The 15,600-nt window shown below is 41.5% G+C and overlaps 1 protein-coding gene across 1 annotated transcript in view; it reads right to left on the bottom strand.

The window, feature by feature from the left end:
* Window positions 1–6,052: 6,052 nt before the first annotated feature.
* The window catches only part of kcnk10a (potassium channel, subfamily K, member 10a), a 31,070-nt gene continuing 21,522 nt past the window's right edge, over window positions 6,053–15,600 (bottom strand). The window contains exons 6-7 of the mRNA XM_020091676.2: window positions 11,912–12,054; window positions 6,053–10,233 (exon numbers count right to left, since the gene is read on the bottom strand). Of these exons, the coding sequence (XP_019947235.1) occupies window positions 9,565–10,233; window positions 11,912–12,054 (812 nt within the window). The 3' untranslated portion in view covers window positions 6,053–9,564. The remainder of the gene's footprint in view (window positions 10,234–11,911; window positions 12,055–15,600) is intronic.

Below are 15,600 nucleotides of genomic sequence, written 5' to 3'. Positions count from 1 at the left end.
TGTCTGTCTCTCTGATTGTCTCAACAAACACTCAGGTCTATGGGGTCCATGGGGTCCATTGCAGAGGCAGCAGGATTTATATTACCCCTGATATGTTCAATCTTTTCTATGAAGGAGGTGAGATAAAATCACAATCAGCTGCAGTAAGTGAAGGAGAGTTTACAAACTGTATTAAACTGGGGGATTAGCTGGAGAAATACTGGTCCTGTGCTTCCTTTACCTTGCAGTTGTTTGAAGTTGCGAGATGATCACCTGTGTTGACCTTTCTCATATGTGCAGGCTATGGATCTCCTCTTTCATCCATGAAGAAGTTTACTTCTTTTTTCACAGGAACAATTTCCAGTGTGGATAAGCAGAATTGGTTGAAGGCCTTTAACTGGTCATTTGTATTCGAAGAAACGAGTAAAAAATAATAGGACTCAGTAACATTCAAAAACTGGGTTTAGTCAACATGAAACGTAAGAACCAGAGAGAATTCTAAACATTTATTAAGAAGCAGTTTCAACAATACAGCGAACTGGAGTGAGTTCAATTTAAATACAAGTACCTCAAAGCTAGTTACATTATTAACAGAAATATGGCTACAAATGTTTTCTGAAAATTAGGCCTCCTTCTAGACCAATTGCCCTTGGTGACCTTTGTGAGTTCACGTAGCTGCTCTGAACCATGTTACGGTTAAATATAAGAAGTCAAGGTCTGCAGTGGTAACAAGAACTTTCAAAATAAAGGTTTTGTTCTGTGCTCCTAGTATACTATAGGTTCTGATGGTTTGACCTGGGTCTTGTAATGCTTGGAGGGTCTTTGGGACTAAAGTTACATCTGGAGCTGGAACAGCATCCCTTTAGCCATGGGCCTAGCTTCGGCTTAAAGTGCTGAAGTAAATGTTCAGAATGCATCAACATTCACCCATTTATCAATTGTCATGTCACTTTTATGCAAATGAACTTGTAACTGCAGGTGCACCACTCTGCACTGACCAACAACACAGACACACACACACACACACAAAGCAATTCAGTCCCAACATTGTGCAATCACAGCGTTTTACAGTGGAAAAATATTTATAGTCATCACACATGTAACATGGGTTAGAGGATGCAAATTTATGGTAACTACTTTTCTCTTCAGCTTACTGTAAGCTGCACATCGGAGTTGCAGCCTTTTTGCAGAGAGAAAGACAGCACCTATAGCAGCATAACTAAGGGAGGGTTCAGGACTCACCTGATCCAGAACTAACTATAGGCTTTATCAAAAAGGAACGTTTTAAGTTTAACTTCAAATGCAGAGATGGTGTCTGCCTCCTGAACCCAGAGTGGGAGCTGGTTCCACAGGAGAGGAGCCTGGTAGCTGAATGCTCTACCTCCTGTTCTAATCTTACTGACTCTTGGAACCACAAGAGAGCCTGTGTTTTGCGAACAAAGTGTTCTATTTGGATAATATGGTGTTATCAGCTCTTTGATATATGAAGGGGCTTGATTATTAAGGGCTTTAAATGTGAGGAGCAGGATTTTGAAATCTATTCAGAATTTTACAGGGAGCCAATGTAGAGAAGCTAAGACAGGAGTAATATGATCTCTCCCTCTAGTTCCTGTCAGCACTCATGCTGCGGCATTTTGGACCAACTGTAGACTTTTTACCGATTTCCTGGGGCATCCTGATAATAAGGAATTACAGTAATCTAATCTAGAGGTAATGAATGCGTGGACTAGTTTCTCAGCATCCTTCTTAGACAGGATGTTTCTAATTTTGTTAATACTGCGCAGGTGGAAGAAAGCTGTCCTAGAGACTTGTTTTATGTGTTTGTTAAATGACATGTCCTGGTCAAACATAACTCCAAGGTTCCTCACAGTTGAGTTGGAGGCCAAGCTGACACCGTCCAAGGTAACTATCTGTTCAGACAGTGATTCTCTAAGATGTTTAGGGACAATTACAATTACAACGACCTCAGTAAAAGTAAGAAGTTTTAGGTCATCCAGGCCTTGATGATCTTAAATATGATTTAAACCAGTCTAGTGCTGATCCTCTGATGTTGTTCCAGTCTTTGTAAAGGAATCTTATGATCTATGGTGTCAAATGCTGCTCTAAGATCCAACAGGATGAGTACAGAGACAAGTCCATCATCTGATGCCATTTTTACATTTCGTTAATGAGATGGCTCCATAATAGTTGGAGAAAAGTGTTTCATTATGCACACAAGAGAATAATAATCCAATTGGCATGTGTGGATGAACTGAGTTGACTTCAAATGCATAATTATGTAGTTTTCTCACCCTAAAGTGTGTGGGCCAGCATTGATACAAAATTTCCATTGCATCACAAATTAAATAAAAATGTGCAAATAATATTGGCCCAGTATTGAGCGAAGAGTAGTCTTAGATGTCACTGTTCATAACATTTATCCTTTGCAGGACAGGCTGCTTTAAAAAAAACTGTGGCCTACACCCACCTCTCGAGACACACCACTGGTAACTGCTGATGCTGTAACATTGTTGATGTTATCCTGTTGACCAGCTGCTTATTTACACATTCAGCAGACAGAACAACATATTGATCATATTGACAGCTCTGGGCTCTACAGGAGACAAGTCCCTATCTCTTCAAGATCTTCCGAGGTGTCCAATAAGCAACAAAACTCTCCTCTAATCAGGAGTTTCTTTTCTAGCAAAACATTACTGCTGATGCTTCCTCTGTTGCAACCTCACACACTGACCCAATTGAAGCTGAAACTGCTTCAGACCCACTACTTAACCACTGCTGCTCATCCAGCTGTTCCACTCCAGTAATGTCGCAAATTCGCCAAAAATAGGTGTTTACATTTTTGTCATTCAGGCTCCTCTAGCATGAACTGTTCTCAGTCCCTGCATTTTGCGACCTTATGATGAGGAACTCTTAAAGAATCCTGCATGATAGTCATCACAACCCTAAGCATCTGTTTGCACTCTATCTGCTCTTTTCTCAGGCTCAGTTAAAGAATTTGGTGAGAACATGACCTTACATTACCACATGTGATTCCCACATCAGTGTTTACATGTCAGGGCTGTAAAATGGCTTCTGGAAGGAGTGGAAATATAAACACTTGTAGATACTTTAAACTGTAGGAGTTTATTTTCGGGCCTGAGCTTTCTTCTGGGAATCAGATATTAGAAAATACCCCACAAGATCCACTGACCTCCTCTCTTTACTTCAGACTGTTCAGACCAGAAACTTTGTTCTTTCTACCTCCTGTTACCTGCTGTGGAATGAGGGGACATTTAATTTACACTACATTTCTCCGAATAACTGTTATCTTACACGAGATATATCAATAGTAATATAAAGCTTCACATTCACATTCTTGTGTTTCCGGAAACACAAAAAAGAGATCCCCTTTTCAGTTGATAGAATGTAATGCTACTGTTGTAGACTATGTGTTCACAGCTCCTCTCTGCCTTCCAGTGCTTTTCCCCATTCCCATGTCTCTCTTCACTCTGCAAGTGTATACAATCTTCCCCTGATGATCTTTTACCCTGCTTGACCTCTGCCGAACCTACTGAGGATTCCATGCAGCTGGGGAGGGCTCGGCTCACAGCAACAGAACAACAGTAGAGATTCAGGGAGCGTCTCTGTCTTTACTGTGGCCAGCCTGGCCACACCATTGCCCAGTGCTAAAAAGATTAGGCTCATCAGGCAGAGGAGGAACCCTGTTGAGCCAGACACAATCCTCCATTCACGGAACCCCATCTAGAACTGGGGTGTTCATTATCACATGATGGAAATAACAGTCTGTTGTAGCCACTGTACTGTATTTTGCTGTGGTCTGTTGGGGGAGCAGCATCGGAGACGGTGACACTAACAGACTTAAGTGATTAAGCTTGGCTACGTCATTGGCTGCAAACCGGACTCTTTTGAAGTGGTGTTGGAGAGGAGGGCGCTGAAGAAACTATGCATCATGAACAATCAAGAGCATCCTCTCCACCACCTGTTGCACAGACAACGGAGCACTTTCTCCAACAGACTGGTTCAGCTCCGCTGCCCCAAGGACAGATACAAGTAGTCTTTCCTGCCCACAGCAATAAGACTGTACAATTATCACTTCTGATAGTACAATAACAAATTTTTTTAATTTCTTTTGCACATATTATATTCATATTCATTTTACTGCATATTGTCATATTTATTACTTTAGTCATGTTTCAAACAAATGCTGCAATTTTGCGCCTTGTCTCTTCCAGAATACTGCAATTTCAGTATTAGTGTGGAAGTCATCATAGTATTTTTTGTCTCTTTGTAGTCTTTGCATTTAGCTTTTTGTTCTTTACTCGAGAATGTCCTTGACCTGCTCTTGTGATACAACAATTTCCCAATTGGGATCAATAAAGTACACCTGTCTGTCTGTCTGTCTATCTGTCTATCCACCCAACCTTTTCAGCAGTTCGTGCTGGAGGCTGATGATCTTGTTGCCTCTCTCAAGCCGAACAAGCTGTCTCTGGAGGAGTGCTGGCACTGCTTGGAGGGGGCGGAGCATCCATTCATTGTGTGGACAAACCTAGTCTATCTTCAGTCAGCCGAGAGATTACGTAGACCCCCGACAAGCTAGGTAGGCTTTTTTCTAGGGAGGGTTTTGACTTACAGACCCAGTTCCTGCAACCAGAAACTGGATGCCCTCTCCATACAGATAGCCCCCAAGAACCCCAGCAAAGGTTCCAGAACCCATCCTCCCTCCTTCATGCATAGTGGGAGCTGCTTTTCTGGGTAGTTGACACTGTTTGCAGTCCAAACAATGATTTATTTTTACAGATCCTTTGTTAAAAAAAAAGAACGTCAGGAAGAGCACAGCCAAGATAACAGACAAAACAATCTATCACAGCAAACTAACTTCACTCGAAAAAAAAGAGACTAAAGGAGATACAGGGATCTTACCTGGAAAAAGGTACCACAAACAAGCAGTTAGGACTGCCTCTGACATAAATAGTAATAAACAGAAACACTTTAACACATGCACAAATGTATAGAAAATGGCAATGTCACACACACACACACACACACACACACAATATGACTCAGAGTCATAACAATTATCGCCCTCCGTCATCTATACAACATCACGATCCAGTTTATTTTGATTATAAGACCCCCTTGAACCCTTGGGGTTTTTACACACTTCAAAACGTCACACTTTGAGTCTTTTTAAGTTGTGTATATATGTATATATATATATATACCCTGGCCTTTGACCTTTCTCTACCAAAATTAATTAATTAATGCTTGAGTCTAAATAAATGTTAATGCCAATTATGAGAGGATTCCCTCAAGGTATTTGGGAGATATTGTGTTCACAAGGCAAAAATGTGCTTTGTGAGGTCACAGTGACCTTGACCTTTGACCACCAAAATAAAATAAGTTCACCTTTCACTCCAATTGAATGTTTGTACCAAATTTGAAGAAATAAGCTCCAGCCGTTCTTAAGCTATCACGTTCACAAGAAAGGGACGTACATACAAACGGTCAACCCCAAAACATAACACCTCTGGCCACTGGCTGGCTAAGGCATAAAACACCAAGCACAATGAGACAGACCAAGGGAAATCAAAGGCCGGAACAGAAATGGTTTACTTGCTCCGCATCACTATTGCCTAAATCTTGTCATGGTGCATGTAGAAGAACTACAGTAGTATAAACCTTGAAATAGAAATTACATTATGTTTCCCCCATGGAACACAATGCTCAGCTTTTGTTGTGTTGTCTCTCTTCAGCCGATAGGGAATTTGAATACAACACATAGTCAAATAGTGTGTTTGTAGGCGAGTTTGTACACATCTTCCCATAAGTATTTATAGGCAAACAGAAAATAACTGCAAGAAACCCAGGGATAATGTCAGTGACAAGAGGTCACATTCAGTGACTGTGAAACGGATCTATCCTCCTCTTACTGCCCTGATGAAAGCCACTGATAGGTGCTATGAAAGAGGCACATGAGACTCAGAAACACCTTTAGGACCTTGAAATGTACTTCTCCACACTCAGAAATAGCACTTCATTTAGTGATCTTTATTTCCAAAAGGCAATCAGTACATTTAATGTAATGGTCGCATGAGAAATACTGTGAGCAACGTTCAAGTACAGAGCACTAGCAGCTTGTGCGTCTTAACACAGGCAGTTACATAAAAAAAAAAAAAAAATGTGTCAGTAAGCATCATCCTGTGAAGCAATTAGTGGTATACAATCAACACCATATACATTGGAATATATTTTTGCAACATAGCATGCCTTTTTTGTTCCATGTCTTGGTTTTCTTTTTAAACTTAGACAGTTTTGTAGCTCTTAGAAGCGTTTTAAACACACGTAATTCTTGCTTTTGCTGCATTCACACGAGCCTAGAGTTTCACTTAGTAATGTGAACAGTAGGATCAGACAGATATGTGCATATACAGATAGTGAGTACATTAACATGAACTTAAGGGAGTTGAGGTGAAAGGGTGAATGTGATTTCTCAGTCAGTGACACATTTTTATTCATTTGGTGTCATTTCCCTCAATGGTATGAAAATGATCTTCATGTCATGGGAAGAACATTGTTTGCACATACAGCCACCACCATGGCTGCAGACAAAGCAAACAAAATGACCCTTGATGCTGGCTGTGAAAAATTTCCAACTGCATAGAATTCCATCCAAAATATCCCACATGTGATAAAACTGTTTTCTACAGAATACATTGTTATCACATGAAATCTGGGTCTACAGAGCTACTCTCCCTTTCTCTGTGACATCATGGTGAGTGTGAAAATTTACCAAAGCGGTATTAAGGCTTTTACAGAAATATATTTTGTGGCGTGTTTGCTTGATTGACAGCCTGCCGAGCATGTAAGCCATGGTGGTTGGTACTTGCTTGTCCCAGCTTAGCTCCATCAAGGCTCCTTATACTTTGTTCATATTGAAATTTTCAATTAAGATTCCACCGAGGGGTAAACCCAAATCCATGCTCCGGAAAGACCCTTCAGGCACTTTCTGGCTGAGTCTTACTTTCATGTGTTTGTTGATATGATTGACTCAAGTTCAATGAAAAGTACACAGGGCATGCTCACAGTGCACTTTATAATCTCAAACCCTTGCTTAACTGGTATTCCATGTATAGTCTGGACCAGTCCCTTCTCTTGCATTATGGTTTATCTTCCATTCTGTTGTCATCCATTTTCATGGAGCATCGGTGCAGTCATTGTCCCGTTATCCTCTCAAAGTGTGAATGCAGCACTTTTCAAACAGTGTCATCAACAGACATTAGGACAACAAGCCCTGAGATTGTGTTCTATGAGGTCATGATCCAAGTGGCATTTTTGGACAAGGTACTGAGAAAACAGCTCATCTTAGGGACCATGCACGGATAACGTGTGGAATTTTCCATTTCATTCACATTTAAATCCAAATTCTATCAACTGAGTTTTAATAGGCAACATGAAAAACAACATGATAATCAACAAATAGTGGAATTGTCACATTTAGGTCTAGCTTCTCTCATGTTACTATGTTATGCCTTGACAGGAGCTTTTTTGGGTCATGATCGTTTTTGTCTTTTACTTGTCTTCTGACTTGAGCCACATATAGAGTCACAGCACCAAGTTGAAGGTCCATACTATGCCAGACCTTATTAAAATATTTACATTTATCTCATTGTCATCCATTACATTTAACACATCCAGCAATGGCATATGAATTCCACTTCATTATGCAAACACTTTGAGAACAGACCCTCTTTCTCAAATTTCTGTCCAGCATTGTCTGATTTTATGTGAGTCTCACACCAGGCTGACAGCTTGCGGAGCTTCATCATCTTGGATGTGACTAACAGCCTCTCCTCTGATGTTAAAGGATAATTCCAGCTTTATTGCAACACGATACAAGTTTTTAAGAATCTGGACATAACAGTTTTGGCCATCATTTCTATCAGCAATGATAACAATGCACTCATCAATTGAAATGCTAAAATCTGGGACCATGTCAACAAGTCTGAAGACATGACGGGAAGTCTGTCAGATATTAAAGAGGAGGTATTCTATTCAGCTTTGCTACTAAAATAAACAGCCTGACACCATCTAGAAGGGACCACCAATCCAATGTCTAAGTTAGGCTCTTATTTTCTCCTGAAATTGAAATATAGTACTGGTTCAAGTTCTGGAAAAACAACCCAATATTTATTTCTAAACTTCCATTGCTACCTCATTTACGATTGGCTAACAGGTCCGGAGAGGATAACCAGTAGCTACATGTTGGATGTATAGTAAAACACAAAACACAAAGCATTAAAGGTGCAGTGTGTAGAATTTAGTGACATCTAGAGGTGAAGTTGCATGTTGCAGCTGAATACTCCTCATCTCACCCTCCCCTTCCAAACATGAAAGAGAACCTGTGGTGAACTTCAGTTGTCTTGAAAACTTAAAGGTTTTAGTTTGTCCAGTTTGGAAGAAAGTAAAAAACATGGCGGATTCCAAAGAGAGAAACCCCTTCATGTAAATATAAAGTTTTTAAATATAAATGGGTTATTCTATGGTAAAAAAAAATAATTCATACTATTTAGATGAAAGACACCAGTGAAAACATCACTAGGATTATTTCATATTCAATTTCTGCCAAAAATGCATTTCACCTAAATCTTACACACTGGACCTTTAAGGTATGTATAGCATAATCAATGCATGGGTCAGTGCACACACAAACTTTTTCAAAAGTGCAAGGTCTGCATTTCCAGCAACAACACAAGCATAACCTTGTTAATTAAAAGTGAGACAGCTTTGTGAAATTTTCACCCATTGTTGAACGGCAGATCCTTCTCCAGATATATAAAAAAAACACCTGTCAAGATGTTTGAACATGGACAGCAGACAAGCACACATTTTAATACCAAACTCTGTGTCTAAATGGATGTTCCTTGTTGTTGCCATGTACAGTTGTGCATACATTTTTGCTGCATGTATACAGTCCACACTCTTGATGCTACACAGATGGACAAGGTATATTGTATACTTGAATTAACAACAGCTGTCACGAAGGTAGGTTTATCATTTATTATAACACTGAATCAACAATGGTGTGGACAAACAGCGAGTGTCATCTTCATTTAAATCGCTTTTCGTGCCTGATACAGACAATTCAGAACTGACCTAAAACTTTGGCAAGGGCTCATAAGACAGGCGCAGTTGTGTTCATTGTTGCTGGTTGACTTACACATGTGAGTGCATCATACTGAGATTACATTAGCTCAGTACAATGTTAGCATAACTGATAGACATAATGGCCACAGTTGCAAGGCTTGGACTTAAGTTATTATCATTTAAACACCTATTAGCTGATGACTTTTTTAATATGACCACGATTTGGCATAGCACAATTGCAGAGACCCCACCACGTCTTACATTTAAAAAACACAATATGTGTCCATCAGATCCATAGGGCACAGTGAATTCTGTGAACATTACAATATGTAACACAATGGGACAAAAGTATAGTCCCTACTTAAGAACACACAGGAATAAGGAAGACCTAAGGCACTACCGGCGGTTCTTAAAATCTCCTCTTGTAGGAGTACATTCTGTCTATGGGCCCATCTCAATATGCAGCTCTGTTGCTTCAAGTGTTTCATTCTCTTTGGTCTGCTCTGATATAAACCCATTCTGTGGCTTGCAAACTTCCACAAACAGTGGAAAATCTGACAAGCTAGTATTGCACTCCTTGTCTTCATTTTCACCCTCTCCTTCATCCTTCCTTTTTCCTTCATCTGCAAAGGGTATGCTGCAGTCAAAAGTGGGTGTGCTGCAGCCATAGGCCTCACTGTGAGGCCGACGAGTCTCGTCTGGGATGTTCTTCTTCAGGTCACGATTCCTGTTGCGCTTGGCCAGCTTAGTGACAGAGCCCAGGCGGTTGAAAATGTTGTCCTCGGATGTAGTTTGGTGGTTAGTGCGCCGGTCGCACTGCTCGGCTCCCCGTAACCGGAGGTTGTTCAGCTTGGTGTCAATGCTCTCCTGCGAAGAGGTTTTATAGTTGTTGGTGTCCAGACTGTTAAAGAGAGCACGGCGCTCTGGGGACAGCATGTCCAGAGACACCGCACGCTGGTCTAGGCCCAGCTGACGTCTCTCCATGCTTCGGATGGTAGCGGCTCGCTGCAGCTTGTCATGGACCTCGACACTCATACGTCGGCGCGTTTCCCTGAACTCTGCTCGCACATTTGCTTTCCACTCTGCTGCGTGAGCTTTGATCTCTCCAACCTTAGCAAAACAAGGGGAACAGAAAGTTATTATAACCCAAAAATAATGCTGCAGTCCAATTAGGTAATTTTTGAGATAAATAATAAAAAAAAAAATTAATCTATGACATTTCCTGAACCTTAAAACTCAATAAAAGTTTATAAAGTAACAAATTATCTCATTCCAATATACTGGGTATACAGTAGTCTGTATTTCTGCAACACAAAATTATATAGTTTCATTATCTACTTTGCTATTTACAGCTCATAATCACACCGTTTGCAGTAATGGGTCATTGAGAAATGTCTTTGTTTTAGATGGTATAATGAAATGACAATAAAACTACAAAGCATTTACAACTAATAAGCTGAAATCCCTTTTTGATTGTGCCTCACTTAACAGCATGACAGATATTGTAATTAAAGGTCTGTTAATACTGAATCTATAGTGTGATGGCGGGGTGTGGTCAGGGTGCCAACTGCTGGACAACAGGGAGGAGTGGCTCAGCCGGTGATCAGACAGTTGGGCAGGATCAGGTAATCAGGCAATCAATAAGAGCGCGCTGGTAACCTGGTTCTGCTCTCTTGCAGTAAGCTGGGTTCCTGGAACGGGAGCAGCCTGAGGACGTGTGAGGACGTGTGTGAACGTGTGTTAACGTGTGCTGAGAAACCTGTGAATATATATATGTGTGGTTACCAGGGAGGTGACCATTAATAAAGACAGTGTTCAAACGCCATTCTCTCCTCCCTTGTTAACCCGGAGTGGGCCGAGTATTCCCACATATAGTAACTGAAAGACTGATAGAACATGTATTAATTCAAATATTTAAATTTATAGAGTAATTTTTTTAATAATTCATCATCATAATGTATGTCAATAATCTATGGCTCTGTTCAGACCTGGTATTAACATCTGTCCTGACAATTTAGATCACATGTGGACCCAAGTACATCAGTTCACACCTGGCATTAGAATGTGTCTCCAAATGGGTCTCCAATTGTGATCAGATCTCACTTCAGTTTTCAATGTGTGTGAGTGAGAAAAAAAAAACATTATGTGGTGGTCAATGTCGATACTACGGCCAAAAATAATCAATGTATGTGATACGAAGATCTATTTCCGAAAATATTTCTGATTCATTATGAAACTATAGTGGGTCAGAGGATGTTGAGGAGGAAGTTGTGTTTACACAGCCAAAAGAAAGATGGCAAGTGGTCTGACAATGCCTCCTCAATGGGTGAGTTCACTACTGTACTTAGAGCTATCCACTTGTGATCAGATCACCAGAGATGGATGTTTATACCAGGTCTGAACAGGGTAGGCCAGGATGGCCTCCTCAACAAACAGGGTGTGTCTCAGTGGGATACTCTCAAGAATCCCACTGCAAGGTGGAGGTGACAGTCAGAGTCATCGAGAGGCAGCTTTGCTGATGTGAAAATGGCCCACATTAGTAAAACAGTATGAGGATAAGTGCTACCCCCCTTCCACTGAGAACTTTGGTTGGGGAAACTAATAGAATATGATTCGGATAAAATCACAGAATAAATTTTTCATCATTTCATTATAAATATTAATATACAAATCATGTATTATGTAGTCACAATATCGCCAGTTTAATAAATCAGAAGATGTCAAAGATTGCGCTGCCCTGGTTTAATTTATCATGGTTCAGTATTAATCATTTCTTATGTGAGCATACCTCTTCTTTTGTCTTTTTGGACAGTACCCTCAGCCAGTCACCAATCATGTTCAGCACGGCAGCAAAATAAGCTAAACCACCCAGGATCCAGAACCACACCAGTGGTCTGTACCACTTCCGGTACTCAATCCTCCGGTCTCCACCTAATAAGAAAACAAGGTATGAATATGTGAAGAAGTATATATCACTTCCCAGGTGAATCTCAAAGAAACTTAAACAGTCACAAAATCACACAAAGATTCACTGTGTTTGAAGAAAATGGAGCCCGTCTCATTCCACATATACTTATGTCTCTCTCCAAGCAGTAACCGAGGTCAGGTTATAGATAAAGGGCCAACCAGCAGTACATTGTAGTGTCTATGCTTTCATATCTAATCCAGATGCCCCAGACAGAGAGGCACCAACTCCAACTCCTTTCTGCATTATATCAGAAGCAAGACAGGTGATAAATGGGTACAGGGCAGTGTGGCATTGCTTCTGGTGTGGTCCAGGGACTTTGGCTTTCCTCCTAATGGATCATTCAGTATTGACAAAATTAAACTCCTGAAAGAAAAAGGTCAAAGTTACAATGTGTAAAGAAATAGAAGAACATAAGAAATGTCTTGAAATGTGGGAAAAAGAGGCAGAATGTAGGGACAGAAAACAAACATTCAAACAAATGAGCAAAATTAACATGAAAAAGAATGAGAAAGAAACAGAACAGACAAAGTAAGTTGAAAAGAAATCACAAGGTTCTCTGAAGACGACTCTACCCCGTAGGAGCAGAGAAAAGGAAGTGAAACACATACACACTTGCTGTTGGCTCTTATGTTAAATACAATAGCGATGCTTTCAAGAAAATGCCTCAACTTGAACTATGTGTTAATGGTCACAAACTCAAATGGTCGACTCTGGTGCAGATTATTCTGTGGTTAGGATGTCTGATCTGCGCACACTTCCTGAAACGAGTGGTTGCTTTATCATCTCTCAAGGCGCATGCGGTGCAACAGTAAAAGAGAATTTCACAAAGCCTCTCCAATGCGCCGCTCAGTTCAACACACATCAAATAAGTTTCAATCATAAGTTTTTATTTTCTCCCCCTCTTGGGAAGAGATTTGATGATTGTGCTAGGTCTCAATCTGGTATCCTCCCATGAAGGCGTGATGGTCACACATTCCTCCTAACCTCCTTTCCTCATGTCACAGACCACACTTGAGCTGCTGTTTGTGTATCAGTGGCATCTCCCCATGAATGCTTCTACTGATCTGCATTCTATGTCACACTCTCTTGTCACTTCTTCTAAATTTATGCACAAAGAGGCATTGCATTGTTCTTCATATGTGACAGATGCATCTGATCATGCTAATGAAACTGTGTTTTTCTCCTCTCCTGAGGACTCTCTGGTTGTGTCTAACATCTTCTGGTCTGGTTCCAAGAGTGCAGCTGCTGTCTCACTCACTGACCAACAGAAGACACTTTTCTGCATTCCGAATTCCAGCCCTCACATCTCGCTCTCCAAATCACATGATGACCAGTGGAGGGACCTTGAACCATTTGTCAGATTATGTCCGACAGTCAGTGACTGGCAGTTAACCATGAGGCCTGGTGTAATGTATTCACCTTGCATGAATGCTTTCAGTTTCAAATTTTCTCCAGATCGGTGTTTTTCCTGAAAAACCTGCCAGAAACACTGTGGGCAAAGGACAAATACGATGTGGGTCTCATCAGAAACTGTGACCCAGTAGTACCCACTCAGACAGGAAGCTGTGGTTGGGATACGCCCTGTTTTTGAATCTCTGTTGCAGGCTGCTTTGCTTTTAACTTTGAAAACAAGGCCTACACATTCACACGGCTTTAAGGCTACTGTGAGTCTCCATCATTATATAATATATAGGAACAGTCTTGAACCTCTCCTCCTCCTTCCAGGTTCAGCTCTCTTGCAGTATGTTGATGATCTACTCATTGCCAGTCCCACACAGGAGCAATGTGAAACAGATATGATCACTTTGCTGACACATCTCGCTCGCGAGGGCCATAAAGTCAGCCTCAGTAAACTGCAGTTTGTTCAACAAACTGTCATGTTTCTGGGTCATGTCATCTCCAAGGACGGCAAATCCCTGTCTGATAAGCGTATAGAAGCTATTGTTAACATACCTAAGCATGTGACTAAAAAACAACTCATGTTATTCATTGGTACATCTTTTTGCAGGACATTCATTCCCGACTTTGCTCTTCTTGAAGCCCCTTTAGGTGCATTGTCCCATGGCAAGTTACTCACTCCTCACAACCAGGTTGTTTGGTTCCAGAGGCAGAGGAGGCATTTGTCACACTGAAGAAGACAATGCAGCAATCTCCTACTCTGGCTCTCCCCAACCCTGACAAACCTTTTGTTCAGGCTGTGGATGAAAGAGGTCGCTGCATGACTTCCGTCCTCCTTCAGTCTCATGGTGACAAATATCGTCCCGTCGCCTACTACTCTGCCAAACTTGACCCAGTGGCAGCTGGCCTTCCATGTTGCTTGCGTGCAGTGGCCACCTGTGAAAAAGCAGTTCTTGTCTCACGTGACATCGTAGGCTACTCTGACTTGACACTTCTTGTTCCTCATGCTGTGTCTCTCATCCTCACAGAACAGAAGACCTCACATCACACTGTTCTTCTTGATGAGCCCAACATCACAGTGAAATGCTGTTCAACCTTGAATCCAGCCACGCTTTTCCCGCTTCCAGATGACGGGGAGGAACACAAATGTGTCGCTGAACTACAAGTCCAGTGTTCACCACGACCTGACCTTTCTTACAAACCTCTTCCTAACTCAGACTTGATTCTGTATGTAGATGGGTCCGCCTCACGTGACCCGGTCTCTGGTACTAACTGTGTTGGTTTTTCTGTCTGTTCTGATAGTGATGTTCTCCTCTCTGGTCCTCCTTCTCATCACCTCTGAGCCCAGGCAGCAAAACTCATCGCACTCACTGAAGCATGTAAATTGGCTACTGGTAAAAGTTTACACAGACTCCAGATATGCATTCGGTGTCACTCATGATTTTGGTGCTCTCTGGAGGCACAGAAATTTCCTCACATCCTCAGGTAAAAAGATTGCTCACCATGGCCTCATTTTAGATCTCCTGTCAGCCATTTAGCTCCCTCGAGCTGTTGCTGTATGCAAATGTGCTGCACACACACGTGCCATGGATGTGGTGGTCTCGAGAAAATGAAACACCGGTGATGCTGCGGCTAAAGCTACAGCTCACTTACCACTTCCTCCTTCAAGTACACAGGCTGTTGCACTCACATCTGACATGTCCTCCTCTCTTTCTGCAGTTCAGTCCACTGCCACTCCTCCTGAGATTTCCCTGTGGAAGGCTTCCCGTGCTATGTTTCAAACTGGTGTGTGGTATGGTCCTGACAACAAACCCCGTTTGTCTAAACATTTCTTCCCTCATTATGCTAGGTTTACTCAAGGTAAAGACCATGTGTCAAAAGGGGGGATGTTAGATATGATCATGGAACATTGGTTTACAAAAGGTTGCTCCACCTATCCTCAAAAACACTGTGAGGCATGTGTTATTTGTGCCACACACAGACCAGTGGCTGTAACCAGCCAAGCGGCACACCCGCCACCTACTCGAAAAACAAACTGCAAGTGTAGTCACCAAAGCACTGTTACGAGACATCATCCCACGATGGGGGATTCCTAGCAGAATCTCAGGTGA

The sequence above is a fragment of the Paralichthys olivaceus genome, chromosome 19 (genome assembly GCF_024713975.1).
Source record: "Paralichthys olivaceus isolate ysfri-2021 chromosome 19, ASM2471397v2, whole genome shotgun sequence".
Lineage (NCBI taxonomy): Eukaryota > Metazoa > Chordata > Actinopteri > Pleuronectiformes > Paralichthyidae > Paralichthys > Paralichthys olivaceus.
Note: the sequence above shows the minus strand (reverse complement) of the source record. Positions and strands in the feature narration are given on the sequence as shown.